The sequence below is a fragment of the Balaenoptera physalus genome (assembly GCF_965194825.1).
Source record: "Balaenoptera physalus genome assembly, chromosome: 9".
NCBI lineage: Eukaryota > Metazoa > Chordata > Mammalia > Artiodactyla > Balaenopteridae > Balaenoptera > Balaenoptera physalus.
Window position 1 is genome coordinate 48,915,228 of NC_138888.1, and position 25,739 is coordinate 48,940,966.

General features: G+C 35.0%; 1 protein-coding gene across 9 annotated transcripts in view; it reads left to right on the forward strand.

Moving 5' to 3' along the window:
* REV3L (REV3 like, DNA directed polymerase zeta catalytic subunit) overlaps positions 1-25,739 on the forward strand; it is a gene marked incomplete at its 5' end in the record, with an annotated part of 188,424 nt that overhangs the window by 127,168 nt on the left and 35,517 nt on the right. For all 9 annotated transcript variants that reach the window (XR_014267494.1, XM_082475066.1, XM_082475072.1 and 6 more), the window contains 6 exons: positions 5,613-5,805; positions 6,971-7,082; positions 12,583-12,698; positions 15,375-15,493; positions 22,336-22,454; positions 24,233-24,374. Coding sequence is in view for 8 of the 9 variants with exons in the window: in XM_082475066.1 (XP_082331192.1) it covers positions 5,613-5,805; positions 6,971-7,082; positions 12,583-12,698; positions 15,375-15,493; positions 22,336-22,454; positions 24,233-24,374 (801 nt within the window). The remainder of the gene's footprint in view (positions 1-5,612; positions 5,806-6,970; positions 7,083-12,582; positions 12,699-15,374; positions 15,494-22,335; positions 22,455-24,232; positions 24,375-25,739) is intronic.

Consider the following 25,739-nt stretch of genomic DNA (forward strand, 5'->3'; position numbering starts at 1 on the left):
ATCCATTCAGCCAGTCTATGTCTTTTGATTGGAGCATTTAATTCATTTACATTTAAGGTGGTTATTGATATGTATGTTCCTATTACCATTTTCTTAATTGTTTTGGGTTTGTTTTTGTAGGTCTTTTCCTTTTCTTGTGTTTCCTGCCTAGTGAAGTTCCTTTAGCATTTGTTGTAAAGCTGGTTTGGTGGTGAATTCTCTTAACTTTTGCTTTATCTTTGAAGGTTTTAATTTCTCCATCAAATGTGAATGAGATCCTTGCTGGGTAGAGTAATCTTGGTTGTAGGTTCTTCCCTTTCATCACTTTAAATATGTCCTGCCAGTCCCTTCTGGTTTGCAGTGTTTTTGTTGAAAAATCAGCTATTAACCTTATGGGGAGTCCCTTGTATGTTATTTGTTGCTTTTCCCTTGCTGCTTTTAATATTTTTTCTTTGTATTTAATTTTTGATAGTTTGATTAATATGTGTCTTGGCACGTTTCTCTTTGGGTTTATCCTGTATGGTACTCTCTGTGCTCCCTGGACTTGACTATTTCCTTTCCCATGTTAGGGAAGTTTTTGACTATAATCTCTTCAAATATTTTCTCAGTCTCTTTCTTTTTCTCTTCTTTTTCTGGGACCCCTATAATTCGAATGTTGGTGCTTCTAATGTTGTCCCAGAGGTCTCTGAGATTGTCCTCAATTCTTTTCATCCTTTTTTCTGTATTCTGCTCTGTGGTAGTTATTTCCACTACTTTATCTTCCAGGTCACTTATCCATTCTTCTGCCTCAGTTATTCTGCTGTTGATTCCTTCTAGAGTATTTTTAATTTCAGTAATTGTGTTGTTCATTACTCTTTGTTTGCTCTTTAGTTCTTCTAGATCCTTGTTAAATGTTTCTTGTATTTTCTCTATTCTGTTTCCGAGATTTTGGATCATCTTTACTATCATTACTCTGAAGTCTTTTTCAGGTAGGTTGCCTCTTTCCTCTTCATTTATTTGGTCTTGTGGGTTTTACCTTGCTCCTTTGTCTGCAACGTATTTTTTTGTAGTTTCTTTTTTTTTTTTTTTTTTTGATGGGTTGTGCTGTATTTCTGTCTCACTGGTTATTTGACCTGAGACGTCCAGCACTGGAGTTTGCAGGCAGTTAGATAGAGCTGGGTTTTGGTGCTGAGATGAGGACCTCTGGGAGGCCTCACTCCGATTGATATTCCCTGGGGTCTGAGGTCCTCTGTTAGTCCAGCAGTTTGGACTTGGAGTGTCCACCACAGGAACTCGGGCCCGACTTCCAGCCTGGGAACCAAGATCCTGCAAGCTTCGTGGCACGGTTAAAAAAAAAAAAGAGAGAGAGAGAGAAAGGAGCAGTACAATATCAAAGAATAAAAATATAAAATTAGAAAGATAAAAAATATATTAGGAAAAATAAAACTATATAATTGAAACAACTGCAACAAGGTAAAATAAAACCACAACAGAAAAAAGAAAGGGTGGGGGGGAACAAGCCAAAAGGAGAGAACAATAACAAAGTATAAAGAATAAAATAAAATTAGAAAAATAAAAGATTTATTAGGAAAAATAAAAATATAAAAGAATCAACAACATTGAATCAACAAAGCAAAACAGAACCCCAGTCTAAAAGAGGAAAAAAGAAGAAAGGAAAAAAAGAAAAAAAGCCTTGGCTATGGGGGCAGAGTTTAAGTGGGGGGTGGAACTTAGGCAGGGGCGGGGTTTAGGGTGGGGAGGACCTAGGCGGGTGGTGGTGGGGTGATGTTCAAGCATGGGACGGGGCCTCTCCTTAGGACCTGCGCGGAAGGAGAGAGGCAGCAGGTGGAAAGGAGGGCCTCTGGAGTGTGGGGTTCTGGAGTTTGGAGGTGGGACCCTGAGTGAGGCTGTGTGGGCAGGGTTTAGGTCCAGCTCGTTGGAGGGGGTCTCAGAGTGTAGAGGTAGGGCCCTGGGTGGGGGTGTAGGGGCGGGGCTTGGGTTCTGCGGGGCAGGAGGGAGGCTCTGAGGGCACAGGATTAGGCCCGGGAGCCCAACAGGCTTCCCAATGCCTACGTGGACAGGGAAAGCACTGGCCCTGTTCCCTTCCATTCCCTCGCACCCCTCCTGCACTGTATCCCCCAGGGTCTCCCCTGTTGCCGCTGGACCTCTAACCATGGGTGGGTCCCACTGGGTGTAGGAACTCCTCCCCTCCCCCAGCCACCCCTCAGGGGTGCCGGTCCCAGAGGTCCAGCCTTTTACTTTTGCTCCCCCTTTCCTCCCTCCCATTCCTTCAGGACCCACGTGGCTGGAGGGCACCTAGGTGGGCAGAGGATCAGGCCCGGGATCTCAGCAGGTTCCTGGGGATCCATGTGGGCAGGGGAAGCCTGGCCATGCTCCCTTTTGATCCTCTGCCCTTCCAGTGGTCCCCCAATTTCCCCCTTCAGTCATGGGATCCCTTCCCCTCCCCCAGCCGCCCCTCAAGGGTGGCAGTCCCAGGCCACCTCCACTTCTCCTCCCCCTTCACTCCCCCCATGCCCCACATCCTACCCAGTTGCTGGGGGTTCCTCCCATCCCCTTAGGTGTCTATGGTCCCCCACTGGTGTCTGGTAGGTGCCCTAGTTTTGAGGAGATGTGAATCCACGTTCTCCTATTATGCCATCTTGACTCTGCCCCTTTTGTCCCTTTCTTACCCACCTCTTTACTGATAACACTCAGTAAATCTCTCTCTCCATCTCTTCATTCCATATGTTGGCTTAAGAAAAAAATGCCCATAAGAACACTAATGCATTCTATGTCGAGGAATAAAAAGGCAAAATTTGAGTGTGCAATTTGGCCTGGTATATAAATAAGTCAACCTCCAAGACTCTTTTTGATCTGAAATTGTCTTCAGTCTTCTCCATAGTCTTTCCATGTGCTCATTGTTTTCTAATTAAAGTGGGTTTTTTTTTTGTTTTGTTTGGGTTTGGAGAGAGGTTTTCCATTTCACATTTTTGTACATGCTTATTGTTTAAAAGAATAAATCCTGAAGAGTATATATTTAAAAGTAAAAGTTCTTTTCATTAGCTCCCCATTTTACTTGGTTTGATTTTTTTTTTTTAATATTACTTGTTTTTTAAAAAAATAGAAACAGCAATATATATTTCTTAAGGAAAGTGGTGGATTTTTTGGAAATTTGTTTTATTCTATATGCCTTATACATGCATAATTAATGTTCTTATATTTTAAAAAGTACTTAATAACAAATTTACTAATGAATGCATGCACTATTACATACACGTACATGGTAAAAAATTTCACATCATGACAAAAAGATTACCACAATGTTCATTGCAGCTTTATTTACAATAGCCAGGACACGGAAGCAACCTAAGTGTCTATCAACAGATGAATGGATAAAGAAGATGTGGCACATGTATACAATGGAATATTACTCAGCCATAAAAAGAAACAAAATTGAGTTATTTGTAGTGAGGTGAATGGACCTAGAGTCTGTCATACAGAGTGAAGTAAGTCAGAAAGAGAAAAACAAATACTGTATGCTAACATATATATGGAATCTAAAAAAAAAAAAAGGAAAAATTGTTCTGAAGAACCTAGGGGCAGGACAGGAATAAAGACACAGACGTAGAGAATGGACTTGAGGACACGGGGAGGGGGACGGGTAAGCTGTGACAAAGTGAGAGAGTGGCATGGACATATATACACTACCAAATGTAAAATAGATAGCTAGTAGGAAGCAGCCACATAGCACAGGGAGATCAGCTTGGTGCTTTCTGTCCACCTAGAGGGGTGGGATGCAGAGGGTGGGAAGGAGATGCAAGAGGGAGGAGATATGGTGATATATGTATATGTATAGCTGATTCACTTTGTTATAAAGCAGAAACTAACACACCATTGTAAAGCAATTATACTCCAATACAGATGTTAAAAAAAGAAAAAAGAAAAAAAGATTTCCATTGAAAAGTAAGCTTCTCTCCCACTTGACTAAGCAGTCCACTTCCCCAAAGGCAATAAACAGTTTTATGTTTTTTGTCTCTTTTCAGACATTTTCTATGAATGTACTTAACATTTTTTACATACATGGAAGCATACTATACTCATTCCATTTATCAATGTATTATGGTGGCCTTTCCATTTTAGGACATGTAGATCTGGCTCATTCTTTTGAAAATTTTAAAGGCTACAGAGTTTTCCATTCTGTAGTTTTTATGGAAGCCACATAATTTATGTAACCAGTTCCCAACTGATAGACATTTAGGTTTTTAGTCTTTTAACTTACAAAAAACTGAAAATATTATCATCTTTAGTGAACATCTTTGTGCATATATATTGGCTACATATATGAATATATCTACAGGCTTATTCTCAAGAGTAGAAATGCTAGATCAAAGGATATGTCTTTTTTTTTTAATTGAAGTATAGTTGATTTACAACATTATATAGTTTTAGGTGTACAACATAGTGATTCAATATTTTTATAGATGATAATCCATTTAAAGTTATTATAAAATAATGGCTGTATTTCCCTGTACTGTACAAAATATCCTTGTTGCTTATTTATTTTATACATAGTGTTTTTTATCTCTTAATCCCCTGCCCCTATCTTGACCTTCTCCGCTTCTCTCTTCCCACTGGTAACCCTTAATTTGTTCTGTCCTTTTAAAATTTTGGTAGATATTTCTAAGTTGTCCTCCAAAGATATCTACCAAATTCTACTCCCATCACTAAGGAGAGCCTTGCATTTACATTTCTTCAACAGATGGCATGCAAGATAAATACAAAATATAAATTCTTTATTAAATTTATATGAGCTGAGTAATTACCAGTAGTCTACTAATTTTTCATTGCCAGGTATATGTATATTACTGGTACAGTGATGGCTATAATTCTAGCTGTAATCATTAATCATCCAACATATATCTTGTTTTTCTTACCCAGAGTTTATTCTTACTCTGTCTTAGAAAGAGAACAAAGGATTACAGTTAAGAAGAATTTTTATTAACATAGGAAAATAAGTGTAAAAAGCAAAATATTATATTTTTTGCATTATATGTCAAAGAGAAAATGTGCATGGGCAAAAATCTGGCTATTGTGTAGTTGATACCATACAATTCTTATGATTTTTTTTTTTCAGGAAAAGCTAATTAAAAATCTGCCTATTATGTACAAAAGTCTAAATTTAAGTAGCCCTCAGAGGATTAATAGGTAGGAGTTTCAAACTAAAAAATATATGTCTTTTCAGTTTAAACTATAGGTAAAACTGTAATTTAATTAACTGGGTAGAAAGTAAAAGCAACAGACTTTGGTTTGAATGTACAACCACCTGGACTAGTCATTCTCTTTCTCAAACAGAAATTGCGAAAATTGAGAGGCACTGCATGTACTCTAGACAGATAGTTTTAAGTATGTGTTGTTATTAAGAAATTACAGCATAAGCAGATTTTCTAAAAGAAAAACGTGAATTGATTTAACCTAATCTTAGAAGTAAAAATCTAGTTTTAATTTGTGGAGTGTTAAATTGTGAATGTGTCCTTTATAACCATTTTTTTCTGTAATTTTACACATGTATTTCCTTAGAGTCTTAGTGAAACAGACTTCTTTCGGCATGTCTCCAAAAAAATGTTTAAAAGCGTGATTTTTATTTCCTTTTATAGATACAAAATCTTACTCTAATCAGTGTGGAATTACATGCTCGAACTAGACGAGACTTAGAACCAGATCCTGAATTTGACCCAATCTGTGCTCTGTTCTACTGCATCTCATCTGACACTCCACTACTGGATACAGACAAAACAGAACTCACAGGTGTAATAGTGATTGATAAAAACAAGACAGTCTCTAGCCAAGGTATTGTTCATTTTTATTAATTTTATACCTACCTAAACTAGGATGAACCTTTTAATGGGGCAGTTTCTGTGCTCAAGATCTAAACCAAGCAAGCATAAGGAACTCCTCTCTAAATGTTTGCTGAGGTGGGAGTAGGAAGTGTTGTCTATAGCTTTGTCCTAAATTCATTATTCTTGAATTATTGTTAGAAGTCAGAAACTATACAATATAAAGAGCTTAATAAAATTTCCAATTAGCCTATCTAATTTGATCTAAATATTATCATATAAAATACTAATTGTTAATACTGAAGTCAAATGATTGTGTATCTCTAGGTTGGGTGGACAGTCTTCCTTATAGATGCATGCTGGTATTTTGCTGCTAATACAGAGTTTCTCTTTACTTTAAGAAGTTAAGTTACTACTGTAAGTTAATGGTTTATAAAAGACTTAAGATATATTCTAATTTTGTTGATATCTCTTCCTAAATACATACACTTTTGGTTCAGAGGTTCTTCATATAGGATACCACATAAGGCACTTTATAAAATACCAAGTGTTCCTCTGCAATTTTAAACAGTAATTTGTGAATTCAGTCAATTGAGGAGGAAGTCTTAACCTATAACAAAACTGTACAGGAATTTGCAGTTTAATCGGTGATGTGCTTGAGCTGGCTTGTACCAGTTCACAAGCCAATTGCTAAATTTTCATGAATTATTTGAACTAGTTGATGTCACATTGGTAGTTTCAAATTAGCCATGGTGGGAAGTTTTCACATCTTGGATATATAGGCAAGCAGTACAAATCAGGGCTTTTTTTTTTCCCTTGGAGAGGTGCTTATAAGCATTCTCCAGCATACCACTGAGTAAAATATTCTCCACTAAGCAAGCCTCTTCCTGTAGGAAGAAACAAAGTAATAATATTTCTTTTTGGGTGACACGTTATCTGGGGAATTTTGTGAATGTAGACTTTTCTGGAAAATAATTGAAAATAAGAAGTTTGAATTTTCAGTTACATGTTGTACTAGAAAACCTTTAAGAAAATTTTCAAGAAACTGAGCTACTTCTGTATTTACTTTGGGGAATGCTATCTCATTTTAAAGTATTTTAGTTGCATAGTCTTACTCAAAAGTAAGGGATAATATTACTTAAACAATTATATATAATAAATATTTTGTTTATTCTTAGATATCAGATATCAGACCCCATTACTTATTAGATCTGGAGTTACAGGACTAGAAGTTACCTATGCTGCTGATGAGAAGGCACTTTTTCAAGAAATTGCACATATAATAAAGAGGTATTGTTTTGTATTTTCTGATTTTTTTTTCCAGTCTTTGTTCAGAGTCCTTTTGTGCTACTGTTGATTAATATAGGTGAAAGTTAAAAATAGGAAGTGATGGGCTTCCCTGGTGGTGTGGTGGTTAGGAATCTGCCTGCCAGTGCAGGGGACACGGGTTCAAGCCCTGGTCTGGGAAGATCCCACATAATGCCGTGGAGCAACTAAGCCCGTGCTCCACAACTACTGAGCCTGCGCTCTAGAACCTGCGAGCCACAACTACTAAAGCCCGTGTGCTACAACTACTGAAGCCCACGCACCTAGAGCCTGTGCTCTGCAACGAGAAGCCACCGCAAGGAGAAGCCCACGCACTGCGACGAAGAGTAGCCCCACTCGCCGCAACTAGAGAAAGCCCACATGCAGCAACAAAGACCCAACTCAGCCAAAAATAAATAAATAAAAAAGAAAAAAAAATTTTTTTAATTTTTAAAAATAGGAAGTGAATCCCTTCCTATGGCCCTTGAAAGAAAAGTTAGCCCGGAAAGGATTTTGCCCTCACCTCCAACCACCATCACCATTTCCAGCAGATTAGGGATAAGAAAAAGAGTATTCTAGTCTCAGGATTTGGGGCCAATGAAAGAGAAATATTAGCTTAGTCTCTAGCTTTCCCAGTTGGATTTTAGCATTTTTCTATGGTGATGAAATAATGGGGAACTGTACTAAAGTTAAATTGTATTATTCATTAAATAGTCTTCTACCTTGGGAGCCAGCCACCATTTCAGTACCTTTTTTCTTTTTCTTTGTTTTTTTAAAGAAAATGTTTTCTGAGTTTTAAACAAATCAGTATTTCCAAAAAACTTTGGAATGTAATTTGTTCATAAATTTAGGACTATCTGGTACATACTCTTTTGTGCACATAGTTTCTTAAAAATCTCTTTTGACCATTTGATAGTTGGCTTTGATGCTTGATAGTAGAATCTTGTCAAAATTTATGAAAAAGATATTTTAACCAAAAAAATTTTAATTTAAAAATTAAACAATTAAGTGGATCTCTTTTGCATTTTCTCAAGAGTATAACTCTTAGCAGCCATTGCCCATTGCTAGATTTAGGTTTTTAAATGCCTAAAGCAGGCTGGAAAATACTCTTTGGATCCTGATGTATGGATAAAAGCTGTCCTTGAGCGTGTTGTTACACTCAAGCCTTTCTGTTCTGTTTTTGTAGTCGAACTTTTCCCTATAAAACTGAGACGATATCCTGCATTAAAGATCAAGGTGATGTTTTACTGACTCAACATCTGATTGCATCCCAGATGGGTTAACATAAACCATTTTGAAAATTAGAAAAGCAGAAAACGTTTTCAGTGAAACAAAATTAGATTGTCAAAGCATAAAAAAAATGATATGCTGCTACCCACCACTCTAGGGAGGAAAAAAGAGGGATGTATTTTTACTATTTATAGCACTGGTGACTGGATGGGTTCCCATCCATTTGAGTCTTGCCATTGTCAGTCCTATCTTTTATCTTCTCTTAGAGATGTCAACATGTCAGGTACTTTCAGTGCCCCCACTGCAAGCAACTTAGCAAAAGGAACATGTAAGAGTTTTAGGCAGATGCCATTCTATGGACCAGCACATATCCAGTAATGTCCCTGGGCTTTGTATGCTTGTCTTCTCCTTGTTAGGTTTATTCCCAGCAATAGGATTACCTGCGAAAATTGAGAATCTTGTCAATCATTTGCAAGTGTAGGAACTTTCTTAAATGTCCATAACATGACTTACACTAGTTGTTAAGAAAAATGCAGTAAACAAAATAAAGCTAACTTCTGGTTCTTACTCAAAAGATCATATGGCTATTAGAAAAAGAAGAAAAATGCTTAAATATCAACATTTCAATTCTGTAATGTCCTTTATATATTAGTCCAAACAACTCCCTAAAAGATTATTTCCTTCTTACACCTCATTTGTTGAGTACCTACTCTACACAGGTTTTGCTAAGAGCGTAGGCTTGGGAGTCAGCCAGCTCTGTCTTTTTGTCTTGAGCAAGTTACTTATCTTTTTAAACTTTGGTTTCCTCATCTGTAAAAGGGGTAATAGATACGAGAATTAAGTGAGATAAAGCACATAAAACTCTTAGCCTGGTCAGTACTTAAATGTTAACTCTGTGTGTAAGATACAGTTCTTAAGCGCTGAATATAAGATTGAATAAGATATAGATGCATATTCTCAAAGAGTTTTATTGTCCTTATTTTTCTATTCTTAATATTTACCTGCTCAGGTGGCAAACACATAAAATAGTGTAAAGCGATATTACACAAGTAAAACCAAATCCATTATCTTCTTGTCACAAACATTTTTCTCTTTCTGTATTTCCTTGAACTGTTAATTTCACATTTCCCCAGACTCCCTAACTTAAATAATTTAAGTTTTGAGTCCTTCCTTTTTTTCTTCTCTAATCCATGCATTACATCCTATCCATTTAACCTCAGAATTATCTTTCAAGATCATTCCTTCTCCCCTCCCCATGCCCATTGCCACTCCCCTAGTTAGAGTCCCCTCACCTCTCATCTGTACAGATGTTATTGGGTTATCTAAAATATTAATTGTAAAGCAGCTTTTTTCTGCCTAAGCAAATAAAATTATTTTCATATTTGCTGCTTTTTCTGATGCTTCATCAGAAGCACAGTTTTGTTCTTCACTACTAATCCTATCTACCCAACCTTGTTCTTTCTATAACTTTTAGAAACCTGGTAGAGTGAATAAAATTTACAGAAATTGCAGAACAAGTCATCAAGATTTTGTTATTGTCACTGAATGTTTTCACAGAAGAAATATGGAATCCTTGGGACTTTGAACTTGAAAAAGATGTTTTATCAGCTTTGAGAGTCTTGTAAAAACTAAACAGCCTCTAGGTCAAAAAATAAATATACATAATCTGAAAAATACTGAAATGACAGTTTTTCTAAAAACAAAATCTATTTAATAAATCCATTAAGAGAAGCATTAAGGGTAGCTTTTTGTTTTTTTCAGCGGTCATCTCTGAGCAGTAGTAGTTTATAAAATAGGTACTTGTTAATTGAGAAAAAAATACTTTCAAAACATTATCAGAAAATAAGTGTACTTAATCACTCTATTAGTCATTTACCACAACAGAGCAAGTAGCTGATTGGAATAATAATTCTTAATAAGTAGATGTTTTATGAATCAAAAAAATTCAGATGAAGAAGGTGGAAGAACTATGTAAGAGTTATAACATAAGGGCTCTGTAATCATCTGGCATCTTCTTCATGTTGTACCCATGTTTAGAAATGTATGTGATAGGTACTCCAGCAATCTTCCAAAGTCTTCTCTTAAGATCAAGGTTAACTGTGACCAAATTGTAATGCCTGTTCTAAATATTCTTAGTGTTAATGCAGTCAGCTGCATGGGTTCTTTCGTGTGTGTATGGGAATCCTTCAAATCTCCTTTCCCTGATGATCCTTAGAGTCACTTAACACTTCTGCCCCAGTTTCTCAAATTTAGACATTACATAGTTAGTTTTATAGGGAGATGCACTTGTCATGCAGATCATCTTTGACTGCTCTGAGAAGAGTTTAACTTGAATGGAAGAGTTGATGAAGTTGCTATCAACAAAGATGTGTTGAGATATTGGATGTTATTTTAGAAGACTAATGAGCAGGAAGGGTGTTGGGGGACTTCTCTTTTCTTGAAGCCCTAGGACTTTTCTGGACTTCCTTTTTAAGAATTAATCTACCCTTTTAACCTCTGATCTCTGAGACTGAGCCTTTGCCTCATTGTTGCACATTGCCTTACTTTCTTTGGCTTCTCCCTGCTCTCTCGTGTTATAATCCTGCTCTTTGTTCCAAAATTACCAGCCACGTGGCACTTTCTACCAAGAAAACACTTTTATAGGTCGGTGAAAAGATCCATTTGGCTGTTCTATTAAATTAATCAGTTTTATTAAATTAAGTGGTTTTCTCAGAAATTTCAGTCCTTTTTATATAGAGGAAAGCACATGGATATATGTTATCTTTTTCTCCTGACAAGTTTGAAGGCTACTTTGTAAGTCTGTAGTATAACAATGGATCACAAGCAGATCACCAGATATTGAAATTTACGTTAGGGAATGTATTTTATAGGGCCTTTAAGGAATAGGAAAAATGAAAAGAATATTATTGCAGAAGTTTGAGCCTAGTTCTTTTGACATTAGCCACTTAAGTAAGGAGACATTTTTGTGACATTCTTATTTTTGTTATCTAAGTAAAAACTAATGTCATTCAATACCCATTTAAAGAAATTAGCTATGGAAGTATGATAAAATATTAGCAAACCAGTTCTAAAAATAGATCTGGTCTGCCCATGATCCATTGTTATACCACAGACTTGCAGAGTAGCCATATATTGCTTACATTAGTAAATTGGGGTAATCTATAACTGCAGACATTGGATGAAACTTAAAGTGTTAAGTGATGTAATCTGGACAGGCTGCACATCCCATAATTCAGAGTGACTTTATAAGCAGTTATGTAAAACCCAACTTTATAAATTTTTGTGATCTTTCACTCTGCTTTTTTGGCTTTTATGAATAATGGTACAATAATCAGAGTAACTTGAAACTTCTAATTTGATAGCATTACAGTAGTTTTCACTCTCAAAAGTTTTTGTTCTCCACTTAAGACTGTAATCAGTTCTTCTCTTGCCCACACAATTTTCCCATTGAAGTAAATCTTCATGCTTATTTTCCTTTGTACTATAATCAAACATTTTTTTATGGTGGTCACTGTGGAAGTCCTCAGAAGAAGCACAAAACAGCTCCTTCTAAGGTGGATGCAGATTGTCAGTTCAGTTCTACCAGTGCAACTGTGTGACCCCAGTAAGCATATTTTTCACCTAGTTTCTGATGTTTAGCTTCCCCACATTAATCTCACCCCTATTAATATTTAATTCTTCCATTAAACTGAGTCACCTTCCTCTTAAGTTTAGAGGACAAACTTATCATTATGGAGGCCTTACTTTATGTGAGGACCAAGTCTTTACTAAGAGGGAAAAGGAAGAAATTTTCATTTTCTTTCTCAGCGTTACAACTGTTTAAGGACAGTAGAGGGTAGAGGGGTAGAGAAGTGACAACAAACAGGGATCATTTTCAAAATACAGTATCCACACGTGCCCTCATACTTCACCCCACCCCTACCCACATTATATCTCAATTATACCCTCACTTATACACTTTACTGGTAATGCCTGCCTCCCACCCCAATTTTTAGCAGCCTCTTTGCCAAGTCATATCAAGTAAATACGTAATCTAAGTAAAAACTACTTTTGCTTTACAAAAGTAGCTTTGAACTAAGAACTCTAACCACCCCATCCCTTCCTCTGAAGAAATTCTATAGGTACCACTATATCACCTGAGAAACATTATAAAATATAGATTTTAAATTTTGTCATTTATATCATGAAGAAGTAGTTCTTCTGGTTAAAGGTTCAAATGTGTGGTCCTTGTTTAATTTTTTCATTCCTTCTTTAGGTATGATCCTGATATTCTGCTAGGATATGAGATTCAGATGCATTCCTGGGGTTACCTCTTACAGAGGGCTGCTGCACTGAGTGTTGACTTATGCCAGATGATCTCTCGGGTGCCAGGTAGGAAGCACTATGAATGTTTTATTGTTAACTACAGGGCAAATTACAAATAAAGACAAGATTATTATTTTAGCCTGATTTTTAATACTAAATTGTGTAAGTTCTAGATATATCATAACTCCATTATAAACTTTAATCATACATATATCCCATTTTTATCCAGCATTTTAACATAAATATTTTTCTGCATTATGAGATAGTCTTTATAATCATTATGAAGCACGTAACATTTCTTTGACTTGATATACCATAATTTTATTTTATTTGTCTGGTTCTATGTTTTATCCATTTGGTGAGGAAGGAGGAGATGGTAGAGGAACACTAACTGTTTTTTATTTGGGTGTCAGGCTAAAAAATTACATGAATTTTGAAGGCTGTTCCCCAAAAGTGTGATTCTAATTGAAGAGAGGGGCAGTAATAATATTCATATAAAAATTAGTTTTTCAAGCATTTTTTAAATTATGTTTTGTCTATAGTTACTGAATTTTTAATAACTTTGTTTTAAAGGCCCCCCCGCCCAAGTTGGACTAGGACAAAGTAGCATATACTTTGGGAGGCGTAAAGATCAAATACAAAATTAGTAAAACCAATCAAGATACCTCCTGAAAGGGGTTATGAAGTCAATAAAATATCTAAAGTGTTGGTAAATGTAAAGGGAAAAGTTGAAGCTAGAAGATTCAAGGACAGTAAATATTTTGAGTTTTGCAGAAGTTTAGAAAAAATGGCAGAGCTGCTTTTAGTTTTTCATTGCATTAATTGTTTGTAGCTTCTCTGTCCCTTGAGTGATAGGAATAGTGATATATCTCAAATTTTTCAACATTTCATTGGGGATAGGTTTCTGAACCATTCAGGATAGGTAGCATGAGTGTTCAGTGCACTTATTAATTAATTAATTGCAATGAGTAAGGTATATGACTTCAGAATAATGAATGAAAGCTCCTGTCCTTTTAGATCACTGCTGAAACCCTTTTTATGAGGCAACATGGTGCAGTAGAAAGGGCATGCTTAGGGAGGCATAGTAAAGAGCACCAATGGTAAAGAGCACACATTCTGGAGAAAGACCACCTGGGTTCAAATCCTGGCCAGCAGGATTCAGACATCCAACAGGATAGGTTTCTTAACTTATCGATACCTCAGTTTGTTCATCTGTAAAATAGGGACGTAATAGAACTTATCGCATAGGGTATTATAAAATACTTAGAACAGTGCCTGAGAACATAGTAAACATTATGTGTTTGTTAAATGAAAAAGTGAAAGAAAAAAAAAACACTTTTTTTAACTTTCTTTTTTAATTGATTTACAATATTGTGTTAGTTTCACACAGTATAGCACAGGGAATTATATCCATTATCTTGTAATAACCTATAATGGAATATAATCTGCAAAAATACTGAATCACTATGCTGTACACTTGAAAAAAATCTTTTAAACATTATGTTTTTAAAATAAAGAAGAGCAGTAGGTTTGTGTACATGGTCTTTGGAATCAGGTAACCCAGGTTTAGAATACTGGTTTTGTTACTATATGGCCTGGGGCAAGATAAAACATTTCCGAGTAGAATGTACTATAGTGCAAAATAAAAATTATACTAACATAATAAAGTGGCTGTATTAAAATAAAATAAATAATGTTAGTAAAGTTCTTAGAACATAATAGACATTCAAATATGGTAAATATATTTATTATTCTAGAGCCTCTATCAACAACATTCATGTATACCCAGTGTTATATAGGAGAAATAAATTTTAATTTCTAATTCTAGATAAAATCATCACTTAGAAACTAGACTCAGAACTCTGTTCTCTGTAAGAGGAACTCTTCATCTAGTTTTCCATACGTAGTTAATAGAATTTCACCCTGAATATGAACATCATTAATTAATGTCAACAAATTTTCAGAGAATTGTTTAGGTTAAAAATTCTACCATTTTTTTCCCCAAGAAATGACCAGTTTAATAACAAATATTTTTCATCCAAACACCAAAGAAATGATGTGGTGTTAGGTATTCATAAAAATAGCACCAGGGCTTCCCTGGTGGCGCAGTGGTTAAGAATCCTCCTGCCAATGCAGGGGACACGGGTTCGAGCCCTGGTCTGGGAAGATCCCACATGCCGCGGAGCAACTAAGCCCGTGCACCACAACTACTGAGCCTGCGCTTTAGAGCCCGTAAGCCACAACTACTGAGCCCACGTGCCTACAGCCCGTGCTCTGCAACAAAAGAAGCCACTGCAGTGAGAAGCCCGTGCACTGCAACAAAAAGTAGCCCCCGCTCACCACAACTAGAGAAGGACTGTGCGCAGCAACGAAGACCCAACACAGCCAAAAATAAATAAATAAATTTATTTAAAAAACAAATAGCACCAGTAATTATCATATTTAAAGAGAAAAGCATTTATTTTTAAAAAAACGTGTGTGTATATATGTGTTTTATTGTTAAAAAATATATACAGTTTTCAGATATATTTATTTCACAAAATTCTTTTATAACTTAAAGAGGAAAGAAAAACTTTTATTAGTCAATGATTATTCTCTTAAGTCTAATACAAAATAAACTGTGAATTACATTTAATCTTTAATCTTCATCTTGAATTTTTATTATTCTCATTTTCTTTTGCATGGTTTGCTTGGAAATTTGGTGTCTGTGAGTCCTGATGCAACCTATATTCATTTCTATAGATGACAAAGTTGAGAATAGATTTGCAGCCGAAAGAGATGAGTATGGGTCGGATACAATGAGTGAGATAAATATCGTTGGCCGAATTACACTAAATCTTTGGAGAATCATGAGAAATGAGGTAAGGTACTTTATCTGAAATTTGGTTTGGAAATAAGAGATCAGATCAATATATAGTGATTTTAATCATTATAGAATATTAGTATAGCTTCCTATATAGCTTATGCTTATTTGTGAATTATTTTTATTATACTTAGAGTTTCAAAAATAAATACTACTTTCTAAAATGCAAAGCTATAGAAGTATTTAACTTTGTTATTGATGATTTTTTTTCCCCTGTTTCTGTCTAAGCACAAATAGCAGTGGCTATAAAAGTCTACAGCTATCATAAAATGTTATCTTGTATGTATGGAATGTTGTATAATTTCATCATTTTTTGCTCTTAAATCATTTTTACACTCAAGGCCAGATAAACTCAGCTTGACCTTTTTGATTTATTACAGTAAGAAAAATTTAGTCTAGATATAGGAAAGAACTTTTTGAACTAAGGATATTTAAAACCTGGGTCAATTGGAAACACATTACTTGGAAATAGTTAATAGCAGCATCCAGTTGAGTCTCTGGGGGCCCAGGTAAGGATTTTTGGTAGTATGAAACTATCTTATTAATATGCAATCACTCAGAGAAATAATTCTGTCACCAGAAATGTTAAGAAAAAAGATACCTACAATAAATTGCTCTATTCTCAGATTTTGGACTTGTAATATCAGATAAAATGTTTAAATTTAAGAGAGAACTCTATTCTTCAACTACTTCCCTTTGAAAATACTTTCTCTTTCTATTATACACTCATTCGCTGTGATCTTTTCTGGCTCTTCTAGATTTATATAAAAATTTGAGTTTCCAAGCATGCCCTCTGCAATTCTTTTGGGACCAATCACAGAGTAATTCTTCCAGATAAGAAAATATGCTCTTTATATAAAATTTAGGTATTCCCATTTTTATTTTTATTTTCTCTCTGCACCATGAGCTTAAAGTTATACTCACATTTTATCTAATTTGAAAATGTACCATATATGTATCTGCTTGAGGATAATTTTATCCTGTTGTTTCTTCTTAAAATATTGTCAGCACAAGAATCCTCCAGTGACTTCAAAAATACAGTTGACCCTCAAACAACATGGGTTTGAACTACACAGATCCACTTATTGGTGGATTTTTTTTTTCTCCGATAAATACATACTACAGTACTACATGATCCACGGGTTGGTTGAATCTGCAGTGCAGATTTGCAGATACGAAGAGCTAACTGTAAAGTTATACACAGATTTTCAACTGCATGGGGGTTGGTGCCCTAACCCCTGTGTTGTTCAAGGGTCCACTGTAATTCCTAGTATGTATTTCAAACTTCAGTTTCCGATATTGCCTGAATGAACACATAAATTAAGTATATAAACAGAAAATTAAATTATTGAGTCTTACTTAGTTTTAGGGGTCTTTTCATTCCTGACGATCCAAAGGGCAACTATAGCAATTATCAACTGTTAGCTTAAAAATCACAAATTAGAGAGTAAATATTTTTTCAGAGTTTAGGGCTTTCTTTAGTCCTTACTGAAAATTCAGGGTCAAAGCCTTTCTCTGATTCTAGGCTAAATGTATACCATCTCTGATCTTTATTTGTATCTGTGCGGAACAACTGTGAAAAAGTTATGAGTAGGGTAATTTACACCACCACCACCTCTACTTCCTAGATGCGCCAAATTAGATTATCACTTTTTTCCTAACCCTAAATACTTCTGGCAATTTGGAAATTTCCGTGAAATCCTGAATGAACTTGTGGGAAGTACTGTCTTGTATCTCTAGTTGTTATAGAATTTTAAGGGTTATGACTTTGGCCCTAAGAGTTTCTTCATATTAGAGGCCCTCCAACTATTTTTTCTGGATTTAAACAGTTCCAGAAGCTCCTTTTTTATCTTTATTTCTTTTATCTGTATCTCCCTCATGACACTTAGCTGTTTCTAGCTCTATTATTGTTTTCTTAAATATTTATAGTTTGTTTTTAATGTCCCTTATTAAAAATAATTTATATTCACTATAAAAAAATGCAGAAGAGTATGTAAAATGAAAGTGAAATCCAACATCTCCACAACAGTTGCACTCCCCAGATACAATTTACAGTTGAACGGATACCTTTTTTTTTAATGCTACTTTGGATTTTTAAATTTTTTTTAATTTGTTTTTTAATATACTAGTTTTCACTCTCCTGCTTAACACAGAATTACTGCTGTTCCCTCCAGACTTTGAATCCTCAGTAACAAACGAAGTGCCTCTGAAATAGTGCTCATGATATACTTGACTGCTTGAATGAAAGAATAAATGACTCTTCCCCAGCGGATTATATTTAGAGGCCTTCTGGATATCAACTTAATCCAGGCCTTTCAAGAATTTGCAAACTAGGTTGGAAATAGATCTGATTCAATTCAACAAATATTACGGAATGCCATCGCTAGTGCACAGATTTGGGCCTCGGTTTAGATCAAATTAAGATTAAGGGTATAGCTGGTTCCTCCATTTTAGCAGGCAGATTATCTGGGTGCAGATGTTGTTAGATGGGTAGATGTGAGGATGAGAATCTGTGGAAGTTCTCTTCTGGTTGCTTCAGTTTTCTCAGTGAAATAGGAACCACTGTTCTCAGCTGGGGAGGGGCTCTTTGGGTTTGAGGAGAGAAGAGTTATTTAGGAGAATTTGAGAGTGATTAAGAAAATATAGAAGCTAGGCATTGACAGCCCATTTGAGATTTGCATCAGTAAATTAAAGAGATACCTGCCAGCTGTGTTCAAATTCACAGATATAAGTGCAGAGTATCAGAGGGTTAGATTTGAGCACAGCTCACAAGCAAAGGGTTATGGCTTTACTAAAATTTAATTAATTAAAAGGACAAGAGGGGGTAGAGAACTGAATGTTAGTGCAAAGTTGGGATTATAATGACTGACTGTGGAATTTGAGCTAGGTTAGGAGCAAAGAGGTCAGGGCATCTCACGGGGAGTAACCCGGAAGGAGACGGCGGTCAGAGGATGGGTTACATGAGATTATGGAGAGGGTACAATTACCGGTAATCACAGGTCTTGGAGTATGATCGTCGGAGTGGCTAAGGTGATATGGAGGCAGTGATGTGAATTACCTCTGAGACTTGTCTTCTGGTAGCAGTGTGGAAGGGGGCAAGACCAGAGGTAGGAAACCAGTGAGAACATTATTGTAGTAGCTCAAATGAAAGTTGACAGTGATATAGCGATTCACAAAACAATTTAGAGAGTAAATCCACAAGAATTGGATGTACAAAAAGATGAAGAGGAGGAGGTGTCAAGAATGATTATCAGTGTTCTGGCATAGATGATTTAAGATCATGTTTAGGTGGGAAAATGAAGATTAAGGATATAGAGCATGAGGTATCAGATATCCAGGTGAAAGATACTCAACAGACATTTCAATAGGAAAGTCTCAAATATGGGGTAGAGTCTGGATTAAAGGTACAGCCTTGAAAGTCACATGAGAGTGTGGATGAGCTCACCAAGAAGTGAATGGAGAGAGCGATCAGGATTGAGCCAAGCACAATTTTGTGAATGAAAACATTTTGAGGAGCCGACAGAGGAATCAGATGCTATGAAGGAGTTGTCAGATAAGATAGTGAACACTCCCAACAGTCAGTAGGAAGATCAGATGCTTCCACACAAGCATGTAGGCCTCCATCTCAGTTTGGAACATTGGAATCTGGTTCTAATATTCCCTGTTACAGCGTCAGTCTGTCAATAAGCATCTGTTAGGTAAAATAATATGCTCCCTTGTATTCATATATTGTCTTATCATTTATAAGGCACTTTTATAGACTTGTCATTTTTAACTTCTGATACTCACAAACTTGCAGGATAAGTAAGACAAGAAAGTAGTGAGGTATTATTCCAGATGAGAAAACTGACATTCACAGAAGTGACTTGCCTAAAAGCTTCATAGCTAGTATGGGGTTAAGAATCAGGATTGTGGGCATGCGCTCTGTCTTATTTTGTATATTTTATTTTAAGTATATATAAGGTAAAACATGTGTAAAATAAAATATATAAAATAAGCTCTCTGAGAACAGAGAGCATGTTTAAAATTAGTATGTGTCTGTGTATGTCTGTATATACACACATATCCCATATATATTATATGGCTTTGATAGGGCATCTATCACTGACCCCATAGACATGTAAGAGCCAAATGAGACACAAATGATATACATACATTTAGAGGAAGGACTGTTGAGTCTTGGTGCAGAGTGAGGAGGGAGTGGGAAGGAGGTACAGAGACGTTCTTGCTGTCAAAGAACACTCTAGAAAAGGAGATAGACTTGTCACCAATAATTGGTGTGTTTTAGGGTGCAGAGTAAGCAGCTGAAACAAAAAATACCACACGGCAATGAAAAAGAATGAAATATTGCCACGTTGAACAATAGATGAATCTCAAACGTAATGCTGACCAAAAGAAACCAGATAAATAATAGTACATATTAAATATTTCCATTTATATGAAGTTTAAAAATAGCAAGACTAATCTATAACTTTGGTGAGTATTGAGTGGGAAAGGGCACAAGGGAGCCTTCCAGTGTCCTAAAAATTTCTTCATATGCATGGTGGTTACATGGATGTATACATAAAAATTCATGAGTTGTTCACTTTAAATTTGTGTATTCTTCTATAGAAAGTTTATGTCAACCAAAATTTTTAATTGAAGGCTCTGGGGAAATGAGGAACAACTGCGGGAATAAGGCGATAGAGGAATAGGGCACAGGTGCTTCCTTATGGTCTCCTTCCACTTTCCTCTTTATTTTCTCAGTTCCCTTGCACTAATTCTCTGATCGCCTCTCCCCATTCTGAATAATTTGTTTCTGAAGGGACTAACCATTGGGTACTGCACATTGACTCTGTGAATAGAAAAGTGTAACTATAGCTCTATCAGCTGATTCCTTTATCAGTAAAATAAATGGCCAAGGACTGTAACACTTTCTTCCTCTATCAGTTCTGACTTTGATCTACATAGTACATTTTTCCAATGTTTAACTTACTCAGATTGCCTTCTAAAACAAGTAACAAACTCCTAATTCATAGTTTTAGATTCACTGTCAACTTATGGAGTAAATCACTCTAAAGATTGGAACATTCTAAAGGTGGATCATCTTAATTTTAGAGTTCATGTTTCCTTCCTTTAATTTTACTCACAGCTGGGATTATAGGTGACCATTTTTACGCTTCTGTGAGACTAAGAAGACCCAAAGTAGAGTGGGTGCTATAAGGTTATAATATTTTAGTCTTAATCCAATTTATGACATAGTTCTATTTGAAATAAACTCAACTCAGAACATAGGTCTGCCATCTGCCTCAGATATTGGGGACCAATTTCTAAAATTTAAGTTTAGTTTGAGATCACAGAATCCCCTAGTTAATCCTTATAGGTCAACCTACATGGCAAACTTCCAAGTTTTCCCATAATGAGAGAGCTGCAGGACAACATGGTGATCTTTTCTGTAGAGATTTTTTTATTGTTTTAATGATGATATATACTCTAGCAGTTTAGGTTTGGTCTAAAGTGCTATACTCTTTATTAGGTAATCACGTAACTACCTGAGACCAGATGTTTGGTTCCATTCTCTATGAAACTAAATAGAAAAAAATTTTAAACTAAATTAAAATATTCATTAGCATGTAGAAGAGTCACTTAAATATGGGAATTTTATAATAAAATGAGTTATTTATTTTTGAGAGAAGTACTCCAGGGCAATACTGATTTTTGTAAAAGAAATGGTAATTTACTTCCATTTACCCCCATAATGGGTTAGTACCTGCTTTATACTGGTGACTTTAGAATAGATATGCTCATTCCAAAGTTTAAAAGTCTGTGTGTGTGTGTGTGTGTGTCTGTCTGTCTGTCTGTCTGTCTGTCTAAGTGTAAGTACATACACATACTCCGAAGTATGCCACATTCTGATGCTGTCGTTCTGGAGATTGATAGAAATTGTAGATAAAGAAGACCAGTTTTTTTTGGGTCACTGCACTGAGATGAGCTTAACAGTCAATCCCTGTTTTGTACTTGCTGGATTGTAGAAGTGGAAAAGAATATATTTTAAAATTGTAATATACAAATGTGAAGTGCTGTTTGAACTATTCCTCAGAACCTCGAGCTGACCTAAGAATGGTGACTGCTGGTTCCTTAATTTCCATTTTACACTGAAATACCTGCCATTGTTTAGATTGCTTGTGTCTTGTAGGTATTTCTGAGAGATCATCTAGCTAGAGGTATGTTTTATGAATTTGGACCCTTTTTCAGTATTCTTCTCCCAGTAACACAGCTTTCACCTACATATTTTGAAGATGGGAAACATTTCTGTCATTTCTTTTTAATCTTTTGCTTTCGGAATGAAATTGACTCTATAATGTCCATATATTGGGTCTTAGTACTGATGTAATTCTTGGGAGCAGGATGAATGCCTGCCTTTAACTAGATAACTCATCCTCGAATCTGTGGGAGCCTGTTAATCAGCATGTCATCCAGGATCAAAAAGTAAGTATGGAAAGAACAAAAAATTAACTTGCTTGACAATGCTTCTGTTTGTCAGTATTTGTATTGGCATAGAGTATAAACAGAAGTGATCAGAACTGGGATCTCTAAAGTAAGTATTATATGACCAAGTTGAATCTCTTCAGGTCTGATTACTTTTCTAATTAAATATTAATTTATTACAAACATTTCTGTCCAGTAGGCTATATGTATAGTTTTAAATTAATTATGATTCAGTTGTAACACAGATCATTTTTACAAGTAGCTTTCATATCTACTATGAAAAGTTAGAAATAATATTTAGGATTTTTTAGAACCAAATTTGCATGTAAGTATGAGCATTATTATAATGGAGTTTTCCCTTTTTTTCCCTAGGTGGCTCTAACTAACTACACCTTTGAAAATGTGAGCTTTCATGTTCTTCATCAGCGTTTTCCCCTCTTTACTTTTCGAGTCTTATCAGATTGGTTTGATAACAAGACAGATCTATACAGGTAATGTTTTATAACTCTGAAGAGGATAATATCTCTTTTTAAAAATCAGTATTATTGGAGTATAATTTATATACAATAAAATGCACACATTTAAAGTATATTGTGCAATGACTTTGAAAAATGTATACACCCTGTAATCACTACCCCAATCAAGATAAAGAACATTTCTAACACCCAGAAAATTCCCTTATATAGCTTTGTAGTTAATCTACCTATTCCTTAACCACCCAGGTAAGTATGAATTGAATTTCTATTACTATAGATTAGTTTTGTCAGTTTTAGAACTTTGTATTATTAGAATTATTTACAGTCTACCGCTTTGTGTCTGCTTTCAAGAAACTCAGCATGTTTTCTGAGATGCAACCATGTTGTTGCATGAACCAGAGTTTGTTCCTATTTTTATTACTAAATAATATTCAATTGTATGAGTATACTACAATTTATCCAGTCACCTGTTGATGGACAGTTGAGTTGTTTCTGGTTTGAAGCTATTATGAATTTGTAGCATGTGTCAATACTTCATTTCCTTTTATTGCCAAATAATATTCCATTGTGTGGGTATATACCACATTTTATTTATTTACTCATGAGTTGATGGACACTTGGGTTACTTCCACATTTTGGCTACTCTGAAAAATGCTGTTAGGAACACTTGTATACAAGTTTTGGTGTAGATGAATATTTTTATACCTCTTGGATATATACTTACGAGTGGAATTGGTCAATTATACCGTAACTCTATTTTTAACAATTTGAGGGATTGTCAGTCTGTTTCCAATGCAACTGCACTATTTTACATTCCCACCAGCAGTGTATAAGGGTTATAATTTCTCTGCATCCTCACTAACACTTGTAAGGAGTGTTTTTAATTATAGGGTGATTTTTTTTTTTCTTTTCATGTTCATTTTCTAGTTTTTCTGTACGGATTAGTCATGTGTCATAGGAACAGGTTTTTAAACTTTTTATTGAACTATATTATGTGACTGTATTGTTTTAAAACCCACATAATTAAAGGTTGCAATATATTTGAATCTTAATATTCCTTAAATGAATAAATTTTATTCTTTATCATATACCTTTGGATAATTTTTACATTTTATTAACAAAATATTAAATCAAAACTTCCTTTCATAGCTTTGGTGAAGGTTTTTGTTGTTGTTTGCTTATTTTCTTAACAAAAAAAGTAGGGTAAAGAGGTTTTCATGGCTTAAATCAACAGAATATTTGTATTTTCACAGGAAATACTGATCTGACATATATATTTACCCCACGTATGGTCTCATTAAAATTATTTTCCTGATTTTTCTAAATCTTCACCAAATTACTCTGTTGCTTTCCATAAGACACCAGTGCATACTTTTTTTTAGACTGGTATTAACAATGATAACCCAAAGCCTCCATGTTTTTTAAAAGCCTATAGATAGCATAATTATAATTGGATAATTATTGCATCATTAGCAGTGGCATCTAAGAGACAATGTTAATTTTTTATAATAAAAATAGAGTAAAATCAAGCAAAATGTTGAAAATAATTATCCTTAGTCTTATCACAAGCATTATTTTAAACTTTACATATTTGCACTAGGTTTTATGCCCTTGAAGTATCTGAAATTTTCTAATGTTTAACTAATTAACCTACTTTGCTAAAGGCTCGATCATGACTCCCTCCATAAATAACCTCACTTTTAATAGGTAGTTTTTGACATAATGAAAACAGTACTAGTTTCAAGTATACAAATTTTTCCCAAACGTTCATAGCATGGATTCTCTTTTAACAGATGGAAAATGGTTGATCATTACATTAGCCGTGTCCGTGGAAATCTCCAAATGTTAGAACAGCTGGACCTGATTGGGAAAACCAGTGAAATGGCTAGACTTTTTGGCATTCAGTTTTTACATGTACTGACAAGGGGTTCACAGGTAGGAAATCAATTTTCTTGCACACTTGAAAGTTCTATGTGAATGATACACGTACTTTTGAGATGTTTGAGGTGATTTGATTTTTTTTTTTTTTTTTTAACTTTCTGTCTGGTACCAACTAATACATACATGTAGCTAGTTAATCAAATCTTGTCATTTCATTTTCTGGAAAAGCTTTAATTTACTTAACAGCTCCGCTTTTTATTTTTTCTCCACACCAACTTTTTGGCCACTGCTGAGTTTTGCATGATAATAAGAAAATAAATGGCTATGCCCTTGAGGATGGTGTTATGTTCCTGAATACCGTCAGTGTGATTAGGGATGACTTGAAAGGCCACTCAGAACTGGGGATGTGGCAAAGAAAGTCTACCTCTCTTTTGTTTTACATTCCTACTTTTGGCTGTTCCAACTCCCAGCAGATAACTTTAATATAAAAAAAAGAAGAAGGAGGATTTGGGAATCAACATAAGTGGGCTGTATCACTTTTTTTTAAAGTTAAAGAAAAATGGGAGCTTGGAAGCCATTTAACTCATCTCTTTCTAACTAGTTTCCCAAGGATATAATGAAAGATTTTTGTTTAAATGCCTTGCTGAAAATGGTTTCATGCTTTTATTCCACAAATGTTTATTTGAATACTTTTAGTGTGTGAAATAAACACTGTGCTAGCCATCCGGGATACTACATTAAATCGCTTAGTTTCCTTAACCTCATAAAATCTTTTATTTTAATTATTTTATGTCTATAACATTCCCCCAATCTACCAATTCAGTAAATATAGCAAAACTAGAGCGCTAACTACTTTGGCATTACCTGTTGCTGTATTTAGTTTTATTGCTATTATTAAATAGCTTATAAAGCTATTTATTTTACTTATTTATACTCCCACAAGTTTTAAAAACTATTTGAGCTGGCTTATAATAAAAGGCAAAGATACTTTAAAACCATATGAGAATACTTCAGTGAACCCATGCTGGTTCTTGTGAGTGCTTTCTTTTTCTAAACTATAAACCATCTGCTTTATAGCAGTTATTATAAACTATCAGTAATTGCTTGATTAATTTTTGTGAGGGACCAGTATTAACCGACTACCTTTCAATTCTGGAATCCTGTGTTCCTTCTTGGGAAATTGAGATAACATTTATCCATCTCAAGTGTCCTGACCCCCATTCTCTAATTTTCCCAAATAAATTTGTCAAAGATTATTGGCCAACTTTTTTAATGAAATTGTCAAATTGTACAACTGTCTTTTCTACATCTGTTTATTATGATATTGCTATCTTTAAATATTAAAAGAAATCTAATAGTGCCTGTCTTTTCAAAAATAACTTATTGTGTAAGTTATTTGACATATTTTGCAGTTTTTAT